Source organism: Lactuca virosa, chromosome 4 (assembly GCF_052849685.1).
Source record: "Lactuca virosa cultivar CGN04683 chromosome 4, Lactuca_virosa_CGN04683_v6, whole genome shotgun sequence".
Classification (NCBI taxonomy): domain Eukaryota; kingdom Viridiplantae; phylum Streptophyta; class Magnoliopsida; order Asterales; family Asteraceae; genus Lactuca; species Lactuca virosa.
This window is the reverse complement of record NC_136429.1, coordinates 229,036,692-229,059,630: the sequence shown is the minus strand read 5'-3', so window position 1 is coordinate 229,059,630 and position 22,939 is coordinate 229,036,692. Positions and strand designations below refer to the sequence as shown.

Genomic DNA, 22,939 nt, shown 5'->3' with positions numbered 1-22,939 from the left:
CTTCCTCATTAATTATCTTTGTATTCAAGGCATGGAGTTCATCAAACATAATATCACGTTTTGCTTGTTCAACCAGTTGTTCTTTAGACAATTTTAGTTTCAGATCATACTCCTTTTCTGGAACAATTTTCACATTTCCTTTTCCTGAACCAAAAGCTACATTACCATTTTGTCCAGATTTCTTTTCTTTCAAACCCTTCAACTTTTGTTCCAGAGTTCGCTTTTCCAAATGAAACTTCTCATTATTCTTCTCCATTGCACCAGTTAGTAAGGATTGTTAATGTTGGCCTCCGGAAACATTCCACCTTCTCCCCCTTGTTGTGAAGTAGCCCTGCCACTCATAACATTATATATAGCATCCAACTTGGAAATAATTGGTTTCAATTTCGCATCCATCATTTGCAAAATATAGTCTGCATAAGGAGCATCATTGGTTTCAACAATTTTTACCAGTCTTTGATATATCACAAAATTACACCCTTTAACCAAAAAAAGTTCTTAATTTTCTTTTCCAAGATCCAAAACATCATACTTTAATTGTCTCTTAAGAACCTTCATTATTTGCTGGGTCTTGCACACATCAAGCTTTTCATCGACAACTATTATGAATGCTTAGCTTTTACTGATGTTGAATTGGCTTTGGCAATGGGAAACGAAATTACTGTGCCTCAGTCATTGTTAAAGAGTCAAGCTGATTTAAAGCCTTATGTTGATGGAGAGATATGCTTGAAGCCTCTTGGGATAGTATTCGTTGGAAAAAGCAATAAGGGTAAGAATATGAAGTTTTTGTTCCAAGCTTGTGATGTGGAATGGTATACTACAGCTCATTATAAGAACTTGCTTGTTCGTATGAATAGTTGCAAAAAAGAATAATGATGGAGATAAGGAAGAGCTGAAGAAAGTGATGTCTTGGTATACTGAAGTTCGAAGATCTATGCACCAAGCTATCCAGATGTTGATGACCTGATTCGTCACTTCTCACAAAGGGGGAGAATGTAGGTGTCGAATATTGTTGTGAGGTGTCGAAGGTCATGGATAGTTTCGAAATTTTGTTATTTTATTATAAGGGCACTTTATGTATCGAAGTATTCAGTTTTCAGTCCCTTCTATTTTTTTGTATGATTTCATGATCCCTATAAATATGGGATGTGTACTAGAGATAGATAAGAACTTTCGTCATTTTGTCTAATACTCTTTGTACTTACTGAAAGCGTAATTGAGCCAAATAGACTTTATTTAGATCTCGTGTTCATCATTTTTACTTTACTCTGGTCTCATAATTCATACTCGATTCTATTACAACAATAGTAAAAAGTAACAAGTATTGGATTAATTCTGTGTTTAGGACTCCAATATCAGATGAGCAAACAAGTTTTTATGCCTCCGAGCTCATGAGAGGTATTGGACTTTACTGGGAAATTACACTGTGTCTAATGCAACTTTTCTCTGTTAATCTAGAGCTTCTTTGGTACACTTGGTTAAAGTTAGGTTTAATTCAAAGAACTTATTTTAATTAAATAATTTTTGTAATAGAGGTCATTAGAGCTTGTTAATGAACTTTAGTACCAGTTTAAACAAGTGTACAATCAAATATTGTGTTGAAGGTTAATTACATGATTAGGGGAGTCACCGCGGAACTGTAATTGTTTTCTCTTTATTGAATTTTCCAACCTTTAAATCGAGTTATCCTTTTATGATTTTCGATTTTCATTAGTTTATATTTTTAGAAATACCCCCCCCCCCCTTTATATGTTTTATTCACTTTTCAATAATTAGTTCATGCCTTACGCAAAGAGGCAAAGACTTTAGGACGTGTCCCTGAGGATTCGACCCTGCTTACCTGTACTACCTGTTAGTGCAATAAAGCAGTCTTATTTATATTTTTATTTGCTTAAATCGTGTGTTGAATCATTAAAAGTGACCCTCTTGAACTTCAGCTACCGCATCCAATAAGCTACCGCAGTCAAGCTCTCTCATCAGCAACCGCATCCGAAGTCATCTAGTCAACCGCAGTCATTCTTACTTTACTTAGTGTATTTGTCTTTCTGTAACACTCTCTATTGTCCACTATGCCTTGCATCGCTACTCTTAGAGAGTGATTCAAATGTAACTTCTTGAGTCTTTATACATAGAGCTCATTCTCACTTATCTTTTAATTATCTATCTATCGATCTGAATACACATCTCTGAAGTTATCTTTTCTAACTCTCTATCTAATTACGCATCTCTTCTTACTCACAAATCTTACTAGAATATAACTGATTACACTCTCTCTTCGGAGCAAGTCTTTTGTGACTTAATCACTAAGTTTGATCTCACTTGTTAACTTGGCTTGAATGCATTCCTCGCTATGAATCAACTTATGTGTATACTTGATATAACAATTGTTGTCATTTCCATTTCTTTACTTTTCCGCAACTAACTCTCTAACTATCTAACTCTAAATATTATTGTTGAGCTTTCAGATCCTTCGAGATTAACTATTCCGCAATATACTTGTTCTAACATTTGTTCAAGTGTGTCTCAAAGTTTTTCTCTCAACAATTGGTATCAGAGGCATAGTGGTTGCTTTTTGAAAAACGGAACTCTGATTTTCAAAGGGCCTTTTATGCCACTGAAGCTCATTTCTTAAAACAAAAAAAAAACTTCAAAAAAAAAACAAGGAAATATGGCACAATCGTTATCTCTGAATGTTTCCAACAGTGTTGGTGGTTCTAATCGAGCTCCAATATTGGTTGCAAATGAATATCATCATTGGTCCCAGAGAATGGAAAGATACTTAAGGAGACTTGGTAGAGACGTATGGTGATCCAGAGAAGAAGGACCACATGTCCCAGTTCTTACACCAGTCCAAACTGACATCGCTACAACCAGACTAGGAGGAGGTCAACCAGTCATGAACCGTCCCACCTAGGATGATCTCGATAAAATCGAAAATGATGTTGTTGCTTTTTATGAAATCTCCTGACAACTTCGATATTATCATAAATTGCAAATCAGCAAAACAGATCTAGGAAGTTCTCAAGAATCTGTATGAAGGCCCAGAACAAGCACAAGACAAGAAGCTTACAACCGCACTGAATGAATTCAACAACTTCAAAGCTCATACTGGCGAACGTTTGGAAGACTCCTTCAAAAGGTTGAACCTGATAGTCACCAAGTTATCCAATGCGGGCACCATCCATAGTAACCATGAAACAAATCTTCAGTTTCTAAATGGTTTGGGAAGACATTGGACTACGACTAAGATGATAGTCCAAGGCGATAGGAAGATTCACTCTTTGTCACTCTACAAGCTCTATGGAGAACTCCAAGCACAAGAATCCACCGTACTCAAAGACTATGCTGACTTCGGAGGACCACTTGCTCTCATAGCACAAGCTCCACATAATCAATCTTACTCTCCCTCGTATGACACTCCACCGCAGTCATACGAAGCGGATTCTGAGTATGATGATGAAGAAGAATTTAAGAAGGCTATTGCTCTGGTTAGCCAACAGTTCAACCGCTTACCACCTCCTTCCTTCCGCAAGAATCAACAGTTCAACAAACCTCCATTCAACCGTAACTTCAGTCCACAGAATAACCATACTCGATATCCCAAAAGTTCTCATCCACCACCGCAATCTCAAAATAGGAAGCACCGCAGTCTACTCAAACCCCTGACTCCGGTACTCCCTCAGAAGACAAAACTGATGTTGTGATTTGCCACAAGTGCAACAAGGAGAATCATTTTGCAAGAGATTGTAAGGCCAATGTAGTAAAAGACAGAGCATTCTACCTTAGAATGGCTCAAGAGTTGGAAGATAAGAAAAAGACAAGGGCATACGTATCCCATGTCAAAAGAGACCATCAAGTTTGGTCATCCGGCGATGAAGATGAAGCCATCAACAGTGTCAAAGGAAAAGGGAAAATCTGCATGCTGGCAACTGCGGATGATGATGGGTCTACAAAGCTGGACAAGAACTACTGCTACATGGCAAAGGATGGAACTCTAAGCATCGTCGAACAGGTAAAACTCATGATCCGAACTCTAAACTATAGCATGCATGACTGTCAACCTTACATAGATGATCTTAATGACACATGTGTTGCCGTCCTTACAGACTATAACAAAGCCTTAGATGAGAAGAAGATTGCGTCCCACGAGATGTTCCATGTGAGAGGACGACTGGATAACAAAAGACTCAAAATGGCTATGTTAGAAAAGGACTTAGAGTTAGAAAAAGATGCAAGAATGTTGAGTGAAACACAATTAGAGATAGCTTTGAACCAGAGAGATTTAACTCAGAGTGAAATTGTACGCTTAAATCTCTTAATCGAAAAATTGTTCAATGAAAGTGAAGCTATTGAAAATTTGGTAAATAGTGGAACCGTGGACAATACATACAATTGGGGTTGGTCAAATGGATATCCTACCACAATGGATTCCTCACCCCGGTTCAACAAAGACAGACTGTATGTCCCTCAAGACCGAGAATTTCATTTCCTAGTCAATGACAAGACCTTTCCCGAAGATATCAAAATTCACTTCGGTAGACTTCATAATCTAAGCAATAATTGTGTCATTGAGGAAATTGTGCATGAGGTTTCGGGTCACACAAGTGATCAAATTCCTATATGTGGCACCATTTACCGAAATTCTCAAACCTCATCTGTAGTTGATGAAGAAATTGTCATAGAGGACCCTGAAGTCTCGAAAGACTTTCCATCTTTGCCCTCAGACCGCAGTGTCTCACACTGTAATCAAAAGTCCCACAAAAGTCCCACTGAAGTCCCAACTCAGACTTACTCTGCAGTAGTCAAATCATCACTACCGCAGTCATCAGTAAAAGGAAATGTGACTCTTCAGCCAATTCATCATGAATTACCCATAGAAAACTTTGAAGTAGGTCAATGCTCTCAAACCCCTGAATCTTCAAGTTCGGATGACTCAAGCCCACGTTTTCAAAATTTTTCTAAGAATTTCAGGAAACCGCAGTTGAACATCAAAGACTGCGGTTCCCCAAAAACTTTAGCAAAAAAGGCTTTTAAAGAGGAAATTCGCTCCCAAGGCACAAATAGACAAATCTTTTCGAAAAACAAGAAGCATGTCAGATTTCCAAAGTCCAAAAGTCCAGAAAAATTTGTTTTCTCGCATTACTTTTCGAAAAACTCTCCCATCGAGAAAACATACAAAAAGGAATGTACAGTTTCAACAGTCATTCCTAATTCATCTGACACAATCCAAAAAGGTGTAAAGTGTTTTCGAAACAATGGTTTTCAAATCTATTCCTCAGATGATCCGAAATGGAAAGGTATCTTACCCACTCCAACACTTTTAAAGTCACATCAAAATTTTAACAAGTGGAAGGGTATTCTACCAAATCCAACAAAAAGGACACAAAGATCTACACGTGCTAAACCTTTTTCAAAACAAACTTTTCAGAAACCAAACAACACTCATGTCAGATCTTTTCAACCTCGGACCGGTCACAAGTCCAACTCATCCTTTAGACCGCTGACCAAACGTGGTGTCAGAACAAAAGACAAAATCTCAACCTGTACATGGCAGTGTAGTTGCCAAAAGGATTCATCGTATGTCAAATCTAGTTGGAGTCAGAAACCTCGTAATTTTTCAAAAACACACAACACTCCAAAACTGCACAAACACCCAGGACTAGGATTAAAAGTTGACAAGAAACCAGTCCCTGCAACCTCGGTCCATGCATCATTCAGAAAATCATCTGTTGTCCCAGGCTCCAAACTCGTTTGGATGCCTAAACTAACCGTGTAATTCTCAGGCTTTGTGCAAGGAGGAACAAGAAGAAGAATGGTTAATCGACAGTGCCTGCTCCTTGCACATGACCGGAAGGTTAGAATACCTTCGGGATTTCAGGCCAATTTGCAACGGAGGAAATGTCACATTCGGCAACAATGCGAATGGGATCATCTGAGGTTATGGTGTTCTCACTACGGGGAACTTTTCTATTCAAAAGGTTGCTTATGTAGAAAGCCTTAAACACAATCTCATCAGTGTTGGCCAACTATGTAAGGCAGGCCATCGAGTTGAATTTGATGATCAATTTTACTATGTAATGACAAGTGATAGGAACACATGTTTGATCAAATCTCGATCCGAAGGTACTATGTATCCTCTGGATGTCTCTCTGATCATAGGCAAACCACAGTTATGTTTCCTATCGAAAGCAGTATCCGAAGTCAGCTGGCTATGGCACCGCAAGCTAGCTCATCTCAACTTCAGATACATTAACAATTTGGTCACTGGAGAACTAGTCATAGGACTCCCTGTTCTCAAGTTCATCAATGATACTCTCTTTCCTGCATGTGAATGTGGAAAGCAATCCAAAGCAAGTCACCCCATGGTGATTGACTCTTCAATTTCTGAACCACTAGAGCTCTTGCACATTGATCTCTGCGGTCCATCCACCGTAGCCAGTCTCCATCACAAGAAGTACATACTGGTTATAGTAGATGACTTCACACGCTTCACATGGGTTTTCTTCCTTAGACTCAAGTCAGAAACACCGCAGATTCTCATCAACTTCATCAAGGAAATAGAACTTCAGATCAAGCTGCCAGTAAGACGAATCCGCAGTGATAATGGAACTGAGTTTACTAATCATCTCCTCAACAGCTTCTTGGTGTCCAAAGGGATCACTCACAACTTCTCAGCTCCCTACACACCGCAACAAAATGGAGTAGTAGAGAGAAGGAACCACACCTAGTAGAAGCAGCCAGATCCATGCTCAACTTCGCACACCTTCCTCTCTACTTCTGGGCTGAAGCAGTAGCAACCGCATGCTTTGTACAGAACCGAAGCATTATGTGCAAAGGTCTCAATAAAACACCATATGAGGACCTTAACAACCGCAAGCCAAATGTTCGCTTCTTTCATATCTTAGGGTGTAGATGTTTTGTGATCAACAATAGAAATCATCTTCCTTGGTTACTCCACTAACAAGGTTGCTTATCGAGTTCTCATTAGACGCACAAGGTTAATCATTGAAAGCTTCGATGTGAAATTTGATGACTATCACATCCGCAACACCCCTCCATCCACTGAAACCACCGCAATCCTAGAAAGTGATATTCTTGCCTCTTCGGGTCCATTAAATCTTGTTGAAGTCAATTATTACGATCTCTTCGACCCTATAGAAACAGCCAAGTTATCCGAAGTTCTTGTGTCTCAAGAAGCTCAACAACAGCACGCTGATATATCTGGTCCTTTGCTATCCGAACTAGCATCTCTCAATACTTCCACCTCGCCGGTTGAGGGGGAAAGCTCTACTCCGCATCAAGCAACAACCATCGAGGTTCTACTACTTGATATAGCTCAAGTTCCCATCCGCAGAGAATCATTACCCTCAAACGTCTCTTCGGACTCGGATGATGAAAACGTAGAGAACATTGACACAAGAACAGACTCTAGGATTATCACTCTTCCATCCGCAGTCCAGGGGGAACCTTCTCAGGTTCCAGAGGAACTCCCATCAGCAATCCAGGGGGAACCTCTTCCAACTGCTCAAGAAAATTCCATTCTTGTTCCAACAAACCAAGATGATTCCGCAGGATGTTCTCAAATCCAGGGGGAACTGCCATCTCCAAACGCAGAATCTTCTGATATTGAAGACATTCCGTCTACCGCAGCTGCTGATCATCTGCAACCCCGTCTACACGTATGGACAAAGGACCACCCACCAGGTCAAATCATTGGCAACCCATCCGCATGTATCCATACTCGATCTTCCAAGGACTTATCTGATCATTGTCACTACGCAGCATTTATGTCCTAAGTCGAGCCCCGAACGATCAAAGAAGCATTACTAGAACCTGATTGGATATCCGCAATGCAAGAAGAGCTAGAAGAATTCAAAAGAAACAAAGTATGGCAGCTCATCCCGAAGCCACATGGTCACACCATTGTTGGTACTAGATGGGTATTCAAAAACAAGCTGGATGAATCTGGTGCGGGAGTCAGAAACAAGGCAATGTTAGTTGCAAAGGGCTACAGTCAACTTGAAGGTATTGACTATGATGAAACGTATGCTCCGGTGGCTCGAATGGAAGCCATCCGAATCTTCTTAGCATACGCAGCCCACAAAAACATCAAGGTACACCAAATGGACGTAAAAAGTGCATTTCTCAATGGGGAATTAAAAGAAGAGGTTTATCTTCAGCAACCTCCAGGTTTTGAAAGTATTGAATTCCCAGACCACTGCTACAAACTTGAAAAAGCAGTCTACGGTGTGAAGCAACCCCCAAGAGCGTGGTACGAGACTCTCTCTGAATTTCATGTCTCGTCTGGATACAAAAGAGGAGTGATTGATCCCACTTTATTTAGAAAAGAAAATAGTGACCACCTTATGCTTGTACAAATATATGTGGATGATATCATCTTCGGATCGACTGATCAAGGAATGGTGGATGAATTTGCTAAGCACATGACCAACAAGTTCAAAATGAGCATGAATAGAGAGTTTAACTTCTTTCTAGGACTTCAAGTGAAACAAGTTCCGCAAGGAATATTCATTCATCAGGAGAAATATACCACTGAACTGTTAAAGAAATATTCTATGGACAGCTGTTCTTCGGCTAAGGTCCCCATGGGCTTCGGATATAAGATCGCTGCTGGTCCCTCAGGCGAATCTGTGGATCATAAGACTTATAGAGGTATCATAGGCTCTTTGATGTACCTCACCGAAAGCAGGCCAGACATTGTCTTTGCAACAGGTGTATGCGCAAGGTATCAGGCTGACCCAAAAGTGTCACATATGACCGCAGCCAAACAAATACTACGGTACCTAAAAGGAAGCAAGTCTCTTGGTTTATGGTACCCCGCAGGCAATGATTTCAGCCTTCAAGCATTTAAAGATGCGGATCACACCGCATGCAGACTAGATGGAAAATGCACCTCAGGTGGATGTCAATTTCTGGGTGGAAGACTCGTCAGCTGGTCATCAAGGAAATAATGTTGTGTATCTCTGTCTACCGTAGAAGCTGAATATGTGGCCGCAACCAGCTGTTGTTCACAAGTACTATGGATGAAGACACAACTTATGGACTACGGATACAGAATGCTGCGGATACCAATTTACTGTGACTCTGAAAGTGCTATAGCTATTTCTCACAATCCTGTTCAGCACTCCAAGACCAAGCATATTGAACTACGGTATCACTTCATCAAAGACCACATCCTGAAAGGTAACATTGAACTCATCTTTGTCCATACTCATGAAGAGATTGCTGATGTATTCACAAAGGCACTTGACTCTACAAAGCTCAACACTTTCTTACAAATGTTAGGAATGATGAATCCGGACCCACAATTCTTTCTGAATTGATAGGTACCGCAGACCATCCTTGGTCTCTGTTGCGGTCCTAACTGTAGTTACTTATGATAGATGGTTTTGGTATATCCTGTGTACCGCAGTCTATGTACCACAACCATATATTATATTTATCATTCACTGGTCCTTATTGTTTGTTATTACTAACTTCTTGTCCAAGTGCTTTCCTCAGTAGTTCTACTACAGTCATACATGTATTCATCCGCAATGACAAATGACCCATCCGCAATGACAAAGGATCCATCCGCAATGAAGTTTCCATCCGCAATCACATTGATAATTTCTGAACTGTTTCATTAATCTTTGAATCATGGTGTGCTATTTAATGATCCTTCATTAATTAAAACATTAAATAAAAACATTCCTTGAGAAACTGTCTCATCTTCTTTTTGAATAAACCTTGTGTCAGAGCTATTTTAGGTATGATGACAAAAAGAACGTTTTTCCATAAACACATCCTTAATCTGTCTTTTCCTCTTACCCAGCACGTCCAATCCGTTACAACTTCTTTTTGCACAACGGATCAAACCAACCCTCACCACATGATCACCAGACGTGATGATGTACGTCTGACTTTTCATTAAATGCAAATCCCTTTTTGGTAAAATCTCAAAATTTTAAACCGTTTCATAATATGTGGCTGAGATTTCACCTCCCAAATCAAAAGAACCCCCCAATTTTTTTTACCTTATCCTTTTCACCTAGGGTAAAAACGTTTCCCGCTCCCTTAAGCCCCTATAAAAATCTTTCTTCTTCCCCAAGAACAGTTTACGCTCTCTGAACTTTGAATCCTTTCTCCATTATCACACTCTGTTTCTTCACTTTTTCTCAAACAGCTACAATGGTGAAATCCGGTGTATCCAAGAAACAATCCAAAGCTTATGGATCAGTGAACCTTACTGGTTCAGACTCTGCTTCAAGACATCCCACTCCTACGATAGCATCAAGCAATTTCAGAGCCGTGTTCGAAGACCATTCATCTTACAATGCTCCAATCAAGCTGATGATCAAGTTCTTGAACAATCACCCCGTGTTTGGCCCCTTCGATTCGTTCACAGACGTTGTTCCCCTTTCCACCCTATTCAAATGTGCCTTTTCAGCCTACCGACCACTCGAGAACCCACAAGAAGTGCATCTAAACCTAGATAACGATTCTTTAGCAATTTTGTCTAAAGAAAAGTTTCTTTCTGCCATTAACCTTCTTGTTCATCCTTGAATCAAGATTTTTACTCCATCAATGGCGGACATCACTTGCGCACTTTACCAAATGGGATATCAGAAGAAAATCAAAGGCATTGGAGAATTCAAGAAAAACCAATTGCCTGCGGTCTGGCAATTCGTTTGCCATTTTGTCATCCGCAGTCTATCCGGCAGAACCGGAGGCACGGATAACATGGGACTCAAACTCCTGGAGTTATTATGGAGTATCTTCACATGTCATGACATAAAGTACGGTCATATTCTATGGGATGATTTTCTACAATACATTCCCAAGGAGAGCCCAAGGGAGAACCCTACTGATCTTACGTTTGCAAGATTCTGGCCCCTCTACATTTCACACCTCCATGCGGACGCAGGAATCAGCATGGGCGACGACATCAACTTCTTTGTCACCAAGGATCTTAAAAGGTACAAACCCTCATCTGATCAATCTGTTTTTGGCTCAATTAGAAGACTTCCAACCCACATTCTCTCCACTCTTGGGCTTGAGACTGCTGATGTCTCAGATCATATTGACGCTACGGAAGGTATTGCCCCATACCTTCCTATCCCGCCTCTTCAAACCCCATCCGCAATCATTACCCCTGGAAGTACCGTAGTCCCATCTTCCACTACTCTCTCCAATCTTTCTCAAAGAAGAAAGAAATTGGCCTCAACTGATCAAGGACCCTGCAAAGTCTCCAAGAAACAAAGAACCCCAAAGAAAGATGCTCCCAAACCAACCGCACCCACCAAGAAACGCAAAACCAAACTAACCGCACCCACAAATGACAGTGACTCTGATGAGGATGCGCAACCAATTTCCATCCTTAAGAAAAGAAAAACCAATCCCACTGGCAAAATGCTTGATCGGACTGATACCTCAGCCTCTCAAAAGGCTCCGGTAGTCCTTGGGGTGCCCGTAGACCCATTCAACACCACCATCGAATACCACTCAGGCTCAGAGAGTGAGTCTGGTTCATCACCTCGTGGAGACTCCCCCCCCCAGTTCATTCCCAAGAGGATAACACTGGTTCTCGCCCTAAGGTCTCCAGGGCTTCCCGACTGCATTTCTTTTCACCTGAGGAGTTGAACTCCATCCTCTTTAATGTCACCCATACACTTCAAACACCTTCCCAACCGCAAGACACTTCTTCCGTCCTTTCCGGAACTGAGCCGAGGCCAAACTTGACTACGAGTCAAGGAGACCGAGGAAACTCAGGAAATCCTACTCTGCTTACATCAGTAACAGGTGGTTTAGGCATGGTGAGCACAGATGTGCAAGGATCCGTGGACCCAAAGGACACTTCGATGCGATACCAAGGATTTGACGGTGACAACTCTAATGACTCATGGTTGAACTACACTCCGGTATCTGAAGCCGACATCCAGAAGTATGCTGCTTTCCGTAGGGCATTCCAAGCACGAAAAGATCAACAAATCAAGCAACAGCAGCAAAAGGAACAAGAAATCCAAGCTGTGGCTAAGTATTGGGAAGATGCAATTAACAATGCCAATACTGTATCCACCATACTGAAGGTTCAAGACTGGATGTCTGAGATGGCTGAGATAATCCGCAAGACACAGTCCACTCATGACGGTGCTGGTACTTCCACAATCCCTCCAACTCCACCTGTTCAAGACTCACAAGACGAAGGAACAGCAATAGAAGTCAGCTCTGCTCCCACCTTCAGTTTTGATGATGTTGATCTACAAGAGGTAAATCAACCCTCTCCCTCTGATGATGATCTTATGATGTTTGATGAAGAAGAAGAATCCAGTGGCTCTCACCATTCAACTTCTAAGCCCAAAGAGAAGAAGAAAAAGAAGAAGAATGCTGTAACAAGAAAAGAATTTTTGAGCCTACAAGCAAAGGTCGATCAAATTCTTGCTGCGGTCAAGCCAACTCAACCGCAACCAGAAGACACACCCGGACCATAGTCATTGATCGAAAGAATCGAACGCTTGGAAACTCGTGAGAGATTGGCTGCTGAACAAATTTCTTTCAAGGTCGAAATGGGAATTCGATCCCTGGATAACAATCGTCAAGCAGATCACAAGGACTTCATGGCTGCTGCGGAACGCCTCATCTCTGAGGTGACCGCAATCAAAAAAGATCTACAAGCAACCATTGCGGATCAAGCCACCCAATCTCAAAAGCTGATAGCTGAGACTCACACTACATATGAGTCCACTATCTCAGTCCTTCAAGCTACTATCAACCGATTGCAACGCTCCTTGTCAACCAACTTCCATGGTCCTGAAATCCTTCAACTCACCAAGGAAATTCACAGGCTGCTCTTCAACTCCACCATCCCCAACAATCAACAACTGGCAGATGCCCTCAAAGCACAATTTCAAGAAGTCTATGCCAAAGTTGATGGCCTTAGACAATGGCTTGAGGAAGCTCCTGCGTTGCATTCCTCAAGAGGGGGAAGTGAAGAAGAAGAAGACCATCACTCCAATCACTCCAAAAGCATCTCCCAACATCAAAGCCCCCCCATCATTATGTGCAACCAACTTCCCTGAACTCGGAGTCATTTTCAAAAGGAAGACCGATAAAGTCAAATGCTTTATTCCTATGACTGCCATGCATCGCCTCACCAGGAAGCAACTTGAAATATGTCGAACTGCAGTCGAAAGATCAAAGCATACAACTGGCGAAGTCAAGTTCGAGATTTTAAGAAGGATCATTTGGTTGGAAAACGTCAGGAAGTTTTGGTGGATCCTGATCAAGTTTCTTAAACTTGATAGCTGAAGAAAAGTTAAAGAGGTCACTTAGGGGGAAATTGTTGAATCATGAAAAGTGACCCTCTTGAACGTCAGCTACCGGAGCCAATAAGCTACCGCAGTCAAGCTCTCTCATCAGCAACCGCATCCGAAGTCATCTAGTCAACCGCAGTCATTCTTACTTTACTTAGTGTACTTGTCTTTCTGTAATACTCTCTATTGTCCAGTATGCCTTGCATGACTACTCTTAGAGAGTGATTCAAATGTAACTTCTTGAGTCTCTATAAATAGAGCTCATTCTCACTTATCTTTTAATTATCTATCTATCGATCTGAATACACATCTCTGAAGTTATCTTTTCTATCTCTCTATCTAATTACGCATCTCTTCTTACTCACAAATCTTACTAGAATATAACTGATTACACTCTCTCTTCGGAGCAAGTCTTTTGTGACTTAATCACTAAGTTTGATCTCACTTATTAACTTGGCTTGAATGCATTCCTCGTTATGAATCAACTTATGTGTATACTTGATATAACAATTGTTGTCATCTCCACTTCTTTACTTTTCCGCAACTAACTCTCTAACTATCTATCTCTAAATATTATTGTTGAGCTTTCAGATCCTTCGAGATTAACTATTCCGCAATATAATTGTTCTAACGTTTGTTCAAGTGTGTCTCAAAGGTTTTCTCTCAACATGGTGCACAACAACGGTTTTAAAAAATAGGCACCGTTGTCGGGGACACGATAAAAACTAATAGTTTTATGCGAAGATCTCCACGTATAGGTGATCTAATTTTTGATCCAGATATTGAGAAGACGGCTAGGAAGGTAAAGAAGGAGACAAAACTTTAGAAGCAGCAAGCATGAACCTCATCCTCCTCTCCCCCATCACACTATAAAACACCCCCACCACAAGGCACTCCCTTGTGGAACGAACCTGAAGCCTCATTCCTACCTTTTCAAAAAGCACCCCCTCCTCACCTTCCAACAGCCCATTCAAGAATTACTCACCCACCTCTTCCATCAAATCTGAAACACCTGAACTTTCTGATTCAGAACCCGAAACATAAATCACCATAAGTGAAAATGGAGACGATGTTGAAAAGACTCTTTGCAAATCGACAACACAAGAGGTTACCCAACAACCTCTATGTATCAACTTTCCTGAAGCTGAAAACTTTGAGCTCAAATCTGGTTTAATCTATCTGTTTTCCCTGTTCCGAGGCCTTGAGAATGAAGACCCTTACAACTTTCTCAAGGAGTTCCATGTTATCTGTTCTAGAAGGAAGCCCCATGTAGTTAATGAATACCATATCAAACTAAGTGCATTTCCTTTCTCAGTTCAAGATGCAGCAAAGGAATGGTTATACGACCCCCCGTCTGGTTCGATAACAAGTTGGAACCAACTCGCCAAACTTTTTCTAGAGAAATATTTTCCTGAGGCGAAAGTGTCAAATCTACGCAGAGAGATTCTTAGTATAAAACAATGGAAAAGAGAAGCTCTCCACACTTATTGGGAGCGGTTTAAGAAGCTGTTGGTCCAATGCCCACAACATGGCATTAGTGATTATCAGTTATACCAGTGTTTATGTGAAGGCTTGATACCCATGGAAAGACGACTTATCAATGCATCAAGTGGAGGGTCACTTTCAGATATGACACCCAGAGGGATCCGGACATTAATCGAGAAGCTGGCCAATGAATCAAAACACTCAGCAACTGAAGAAGAGTGGTACGCGAACCAGCCAATAGGAATCAAAGAAATAAGCAACGTCCACCTGGAATCTCATATTTCAGAATTAACTAAGGCTGTCCTTCAGTTGACAAAAGAAAAAGGTATTGAGCGGAAAGTCAAACCTTGTGGGATCTGCTGCAAAATCGGGCACCCAACAGATATGTGCCGATTAGTTCAAGAAGATGCTAAATATGTTCATGCTATGGGAGGATTTCAGCAAAGGCCATTTGATCAGCATCACAAAAACCAAGCTTAGGGAGTTCCTCAAAACAATAATTTTCAGTCAAGGCCTCAGCAGAATTTTCAGCAAAGAAATCAGTACCAGGCTCCACGTGGTTTTCAAGAACCTTTCCAACAAAATCAGCACCAAAGCCACTTTCAACAACCAGCTATTCAGTCACAAACTAGTAGTTCCAGCATGTCTTTGGAAGACATTGTTAAAAGTCTTGCCACAAGTACCCAAGCTTTTCAGAACGAGACCAAGTCGAGTATCAAAAATCTGGAGCAACAGGTATCACAACTCACGAACTCTATGAGCAAACTGGAAGCACAAACGCAAGGAAAATTCTCATCTCAGACTGAGAAAAACCCGAAGCACAATGCTTGTGCTGTCACTCTCAGAAGTGGTAGAAACTACAAAGGACCAGATCAGCAAGAAGATGAGGAAGAAGAGATCGTGGTTGATCAAGAATCTAAGACAACTGAAGAAGTGCAGAAAAAAGATAGACCTGCTGAAACTGAGGTAAAAATTATTCCTCCTTCATTTCCCTCAAGACTGAAAAATACGAAAAAAGAAAAGGAGGACAAAGAGATCACAGACTTTTTTAGAAAAGTCGAGGTAAATATTCCCCTTCTTGATGATATTAAACAGCTACCCCGATATGCTAAATTTTTGAAAGAATTATGTACTTCAAAAAGAAAAATAAAAGGAAATGAAACAGTTAAATTGAGCGAGAATGTTTAAGTTATTTTACAGAAAATGCTATCCCCAAAGTGCAAGGACCCAGGAGTATTTACTGTTCCTTGCAAGTTGGGGAACCTTTCAGTGCCACGAGCCATGTTGGACTTAGGAGCTTCTATAAATGTTTTGCCATACTCACTTTTTAAAACAATCGGGGTAGGGCCACTAAAAAGAACAAGAGTTATCATTCAGTTGGCTGATCGTTCTTTGGCACACCCAAAAGGTGTGCCGGAAGACGTTTTGGTTCAAGTGAATGAACTTATATTCCCAGCTGATTTCTATGTCTTAGATATGGGAGATGGCGACTCACCAAATTCCGGTTCTATTTTTTTGGGGAGAACATTTTTAAAAATTGCCAGAACCAAAATAGATGTTTATGATTGTACCCTTTCAATGGAATTCGATGGTGAAGTTATCAACTTCAATATTTATGACGCCATGCGTTATCCCGAGGATGCTTCATCCCTTAATTTCATTGATGTAATTGAACCATTATGTGCATAATATTTTGAGATTTCTAACCGTGAGTCGCTAGCATTAGTGCTCTATAAAAATATGTCTATTAATGCAGCTCAGTTTTATATGAAAATTATGTTGTAGACAAACAAGTTCAGGAAACGGTAGCTCATATGGACTAGCAGAGAAAGCTGAGGTATGGTACCCAAACTCTTAAATTACCAGTTTCTAACTCCAAAAATTTTCCTTCTGAAGTGCAAGCACCCATCTTAGAGCTAAAGAAACTTCCAGAACACCTGGAATATGCATATCTTGGAGAAAATGAAACACTTCCAATCATCATATCCAACAAGTTGTCAGAAAAAGAATAGTCGAAACTGATCAGAATTTTGAAAGAGTATAAAAGCGCGATTGGATGGACTATTTCAAACATCAAAGGACTTAGGCGATCTCTCTGCATGCATAAAATATTGTGGAAGAAGATTATAAGCCATCGCAGGAAGCCCAATGTAGATTAAACCCACCAGTGATGGAGGTGGTTAAAAAAGAAGTTATGAAGTTATTGGATGCTGAGATGATATTCCCAATATCTGACAGCAAATGGGTAAACCCATTTCAAGTCGTACCAAAAAAGGCTGGAGTGACAGTGATAGAGAACAAAGAAGGAGAGCTGGTTCCAACTCGGGTTCAGAACGGATGGCGCGTTTGTATCGACTACAGAAAATTGAACGCAACCACCCGAAAAGATCATTTTCCTCTCCCGTTCATAGATAAGATGCTAGAGAGGCTTGCTAGAAAATCCCATTATTGTTGCTTGGATGGATTCTCAGGTTTCCATTAGATCCCAGTTGCTCCAGAAGATTAGGAGAAAACGACCTTCACCTGCCCATTCGGGACATTCACATACAGACATATGCCATTTAGACTCTGCAACGCACTCGCTACCTTCCAAAGGTGTATGGTTAGTATCTTTTCTGAATATGTCGAAAATATCATAGAAGTCTTCATGGACAATTTTACCGTCTATGGAGACTCTCTTGCTATTTGTTTGAAAAACCTCACAAAAAATTTGCAAAGATGTATTGAAACAGATTTGGTCTTAAATTTTGAAAAATGTCACTTTATTGCTGACCAAGGTCTGATTTTGGGTCATATTGTTTCAAAAAGAGGTTTAGAAGTCGACAAAGCAAAAATAGATGTTATAAAAAGCTTACCCTACCCGAGGAGTGTTCGGCAAGTGCGTTCTTTTCTTGGCCATGATGTTTTTTACAGGAGGTTTATAAAAGACTTTTCAAAGATATCAGTTCCCATGTGCCACCTAATGAAAAAAGATGTTGAATTTGACTTCAATGAAGATTGAAAGAAGGCATTTGTTGTGCTGAAAAACCTTCTTACATCTGCCCCCATTATTTAACCACCAGATTGGAGTTTACCATTCGAGATAATGTGTGATGCAAGTAACACCGCCGTTGGAGTTGTTTTAGGACAGAGAAAAGATCGGATTCCTAGCGTTATATATTATGCATCAAAAACTTTGGACAACGCCCAAGCAAATCATTCTGCCACAGAAAAAGAGTTGCTTTCAATTGTTTTTGCATTGGAAAAATTCAGAAAATATTTGCTGGGGATGAAAGTTATAATATTTTCTGATCACGCAACTATTTGGTACCTTCTTGCCAAAAAACACTCAATGCCAAGGATGATCAGATGGATTTTGTTGCTACACGAATTTGATATAGAGATCAGGGACAAAAGCGGGAAAGAAAATCTGGTAGCTGATCATCTAAGCTGACCTACCCCGCCTGAAGATCCGATACCGATTTGCGAAACCTTCCCTGACGAGCATTTATTCGTTGTTTAGAATCCTCCCTGGTTTGCTGATATAGTGAACTACTTGGTCTCTAGAGAACACCCTTCATATCTCACTCGAGCCCAGAAAGATAAAATAAAGAAGGAGGCGAAAAGATACGTCTGGGACGAGCCGAACCGCATGCAAGGTCTTGGACATCGGTCTTTATTGGCCTCATATTTTTCGCGACTCGTTTCTGTTTTGTAAAACTTGTGACCTATGCCAGATGACTGGGTCCTTAGCATCTCGGAATCAGATGCCACTTACTCTAATCTTAGTATGTTAAATCTTTGACGTTTGGGTTATAGATTTCATGGCTCCGTTTTCGCTGTCTTTCGGGTTTGTGTATATTCTACTTGTTGTGGATTATGTGTCTAAATGGGTCGAGGAAAAAGCTACACGAATAGACGATGACAAGGTTGTAGTTTATTTTGTCAAGAAAAATATATTTGCTAGGTTTGGGACACCGAAAGCCATTATTAGTGATCGGGGTACGCATTCCTGCAACCGCACCCTCGAAGCAGTCCTCAAGAAATATGGTGTCACACATCGGGTATCCACAACATATCACCCGAAAACCAACGGGAAAGTAGAAGCTTCAAACAAACAAATCAAGGGGCATTATAGAGAAAACTATTAATCCGGTCAAGAAAGATTGGAGCATTCGAGTGGATGATGCATTATGGGCTCACCGGACAGCGTACAAGACTTCTATCGTTATGTCACCATATCGAATTGTTTTTGGCAAGCCTTGTCGAATACCAATTGAATTGGACCATCGAGCATATTGGCTATCAAGAATTTGAACTTGAGCATGGATGAAGCTGGAAAGAAGAGGAAATTGGATATCTAGGAGTTAGAGGAAATTCAGAATGATGCTTACGAGAACAAAGCAATCTATAAGGAGAAGACGAAAGCTTTTCACGACAAGATGATCTCGCGAAAGGTATTCACTACTGGTCAAAAGGTACTCTTATATCACTCTCGTTTCAAACTTATTTTCCTTAAATTAAGGTATCCTGGGTGGGACCTTTTGTTGTTACTAACGTGTTTGATCATGGTGCCATAGAAAATAAGAGTGAACAAACAGGAAATATTTCTAAGGTTAATGGTTGTCGTCTCAAACTATTTTACGAAGGGTTTCAAGTTACGAATGAGGAAGTGGAGGTAGTCGAGGTCCCGACTTACCGTAATCGAGGAAACCTAGTAACAACGTCGAACTAACGACAGTAAAAACGGGCAGCTTACCGGGAGGCAACCCAGGCTTTTGCTTTTGATTTTTGTTTTTGCAACTTATTTTCAATTTTTGTGTGTTTTTAGTTACTTACGTCGTCTACTTTTAATTGAATCGTGTTTTTCATACAAAATGGAACAGAGATAATTTGCGACGTTTTAAAAAAATTCTATTTCTGTGGGACATGCGATCGCAGGTCCAGTCCTTGTGATCGCAACTTTTGATATTTTGATCACAGGAGGTCTTCGAGGATTTTTTGAGCCAATTTTTTGACGAAATTGAGTTTATGCGATCACAACCTAGGTCCATGTGATCGCATGTTTTCATTTTTTGAACAATATTACACCCACGAGACCTGTTCTCACGAAAAACGATATTTTATTAATACGTGCGATCGCAACCTAGGAACATGCGATCACATGTTTCAACTTTTCTTCACTTTGACATTAATCACTGCTTAAAAAACCCGATTCCTTAAGTTTTCAAAAACATGTGATCGCAACTTGTCCCCATGCGATCGCAAGTTTCGTTTTTGCTATAAATACGAGTCTTAGCTTTCATTTTACACACCACTCTTATTCACATATTCTCTCTCTATTCGCAACTTCATTCGTTTTTCACAACAAAGTAGCTTAAATCCTTAATTTTCCATCCAAATCAAGCAAACAAGGTATCAATCTCTTCGGTTTTACTTCTACTACATCTCTACGGTAATGAAATCACGATTCAATGGTTGAAATTCTCCAAAAATCTCGTTTTCTTCATTTTGAAATTTGAATTTTTGTGAGTTTCTTTTTCAGATCTACGCTCCGTTAGAACTCCGCAGGTCCTGAAAACTTTAAACGCTTGCTCCGGACAAAGTTTAGAAGAGGTTCATCTGGACGGAATTTCAAAACTCAAAATTTTTTCAAACGCGAAAAATATACTGCTGCTCAGCGCGCAGTCATGTATATTCGTTCTGAAACTGAACTCTTTTGTTTATGTTATATATATGTGCGGGCTTGCATATCCGCTTTGGCAGTAGTTAGAAAATTTTATTTTTGCTTGATAATTGTTTATCTGGAAATTGTGTCTGATCTCTCCGAGCAGTTGACCTGAAAATGCCTCCTAGACCTTCCCGTTCGTGCCGAAATGTTGACACTCCGGACCGGTCATACATTGTCCAGGTGGACAATGTGACCGTAGATTTAGGCTCCCAGGCTGCATTTAACTGTTATCAGCGGCTTCTTGAACGAGAGATTTTACCACAGGCCTGGTCCCCCAGTCGCACATTAATGCGGGAACTCCATATTTACAACGGTGTTCATGCTCTTTTTGCCAATATTCGCTGGGAGCGTCTTTTAGCTGCAGATTTTGGTACTTGTCCTTTACTGACCAGAGAGTTTTTAGCTACCTTGAGTTAAGTAAACCAAGAGGGAAACTTCGTTTTTCGATATTTTAGCACCCCTCACTCTATCCACGTTGACCAGTTGTGTACTTTTTTTATACACCCATCACCAACCTATCTCAGCCTATCGTTGGTTTCAACGTGCGCGATTTTTGGTACTCTATCATGGGATTGGACCATTAAGAGGCGTCCCAATCCGTTCAGACTAGCATTGTCCATACAGTTCTAAAAGTTGCATTGAAAATTATTTGCAACATTGTTTACGCACAAGTTGAGACCACCAAAGCCAGCAAAGCTGAGCTTTTCCTTTTATGGTGCATGATCACCTGATCGTACCGCCCTCATTTTGGTGATTCAATCATCAATAAATTCCATAGAGTTATAAACCTCAACACCAGCGGTTCCATTCTTTGTGGTGGTTTGATCATAGTCATTGCTCGCGCCGTCGCGGAACAGTTTCCTTCGAAGTATACCTTCTTTTCGGGTGACTCCTTTCGGTTGACCCTGCAGAACCTTCACGCCATGCACATGTTACGTCCCACTCCGGGTGGGAATGTTTGGATGCTAGGATAATCCACTTATTTCAAGGTCACAGGTCCTGACGTTATCGCCCTCGCTGACCCCATTAGCAAGACTGTGTGGGTCCTTGCGTCGAACATTCCACCACCTCTCCGCCCACGTCAGTCACAATAGGTCCCTGCGCGTCCCCATCCTAGTGGACTATCTTCTTCTCAGCATACTGACAGACCAACTTCGTCCGCTGTACATCCGGATTACACGGATGTCACCCCACTCTGGGTCGTCCACCATGACTCCTATAGCCAGCCTGATCCTATGCAGACTGACTATCAGGACGAGCCCCTTCATACCTATCCACCTCATCCTGACCCCAACTCCCCCTTACTTATCAGCACTATCTCGACATCCGCCAGGATATCGCTGCTCTTCAGCAGAGTATGATTGGTCTCCGCCTAGATTATCTGGTTTATAGCACACAATTTTCAGGCTTTTGTGATGAGGTTTTAGGTTATCGTGAGGACGTCACCGATTTCTGCGACGAGTTTTTCCATCGTTTTCCACCTCCGCCATAGTAGTCGTTTTCCGCTCCTCCCTAAGCATTGAGGACAACGCTTAATTTTAAGCATGGGGAGGGGATTTGTCATCTTTATGTACAAAGTTTTTCTTAAAAAAAATGTTGAGAGAAAAACTTTGAGACACACTTGAACAAACGTTAGAACAAGTATAGTTGCGGAATAGTTAATCTCGAAGGATCTAAAAGCTCAACAATAATATTAATAAGTTAGATTTAGATAGTTAGAGAGTTAGTTGCGGAAAAGTAAAGAAATGGAAATGACAACAATTGTTATATCAAGTATACACATAAGTTGATTCATAACAAGGAATGCATTTGAAACCAAGTTAGTAAGTGAGATCAAACTTAGTGATTAAGTCACAAGAGACTTGCTCCGAAGAGAGATTGTAATCAGTTATATTCTAGTAAAGTTTGAGAGTAAGAAGAGATGCGTAATCAGATAGAGAGATAGAAAAGATAGCTTCAGAGATGTTTGAATAAGAACGAATGAGCTCTATTTATAGAGTCTCAACAAATACACTAGATCACGTCTCTAAGAGTAGCCATGCAAAGCATACTGGACAATAGAGAGTATTACAATAAAAGTAGACAAAGTAAAGTAATCTAGTAGCTAAGAGTGACTGCGGTTGATGATGACTTCGGGTGAGGTTGCTGATGAGGCCTTGACTGCGGATCCTTATGGATTGCGGTAGCTGAAGTTCAAGAGGGTCACTTTTCATGATTCAACAATTTCCCCCTAAGTGACTTCTTTAACTTCTCTTCAGTTGTCAAGTTTTAAAAAGTTGATCAGAATCCACCAAAACTTCCTAATATTTTCTAATCAGGTGATCCTTCTCAAAATGTCAAACTTGACTTCGGCAGTTGTGTGTTTTGATTTTTCAACTGCGGTTCTACAAACTTCGATCTGCTTCCTTGTAAGGCGGTTCATGGCAGTTAA

At 40.7% G+C, this 22,939-nt stretch overlaps 1 protein-coding gene across 1 annotated transcript; it reads left to right on the top strand.

The window, feature by feature from the left end:
• The first annotated feature begins 15,440 nt into the window (after positions 1-15,440).
• Positions 15,441-16,487, top strand: LOC145105688 (uncharacterized). Its single transcript, XM_079042769.1, has 2 exons — positions 15,441-15,860; positions 15,999-16,487. Exons 1-2 carry the CDS (start codon positions 15,441-15,443, stop codon positions 16,485-16,487), a joined length of 909 nt encoding a protein of 302 aa, XP_078898895.1.
• Positions 16,488-22,939: the final 6,452 nt, after the last annotated feature.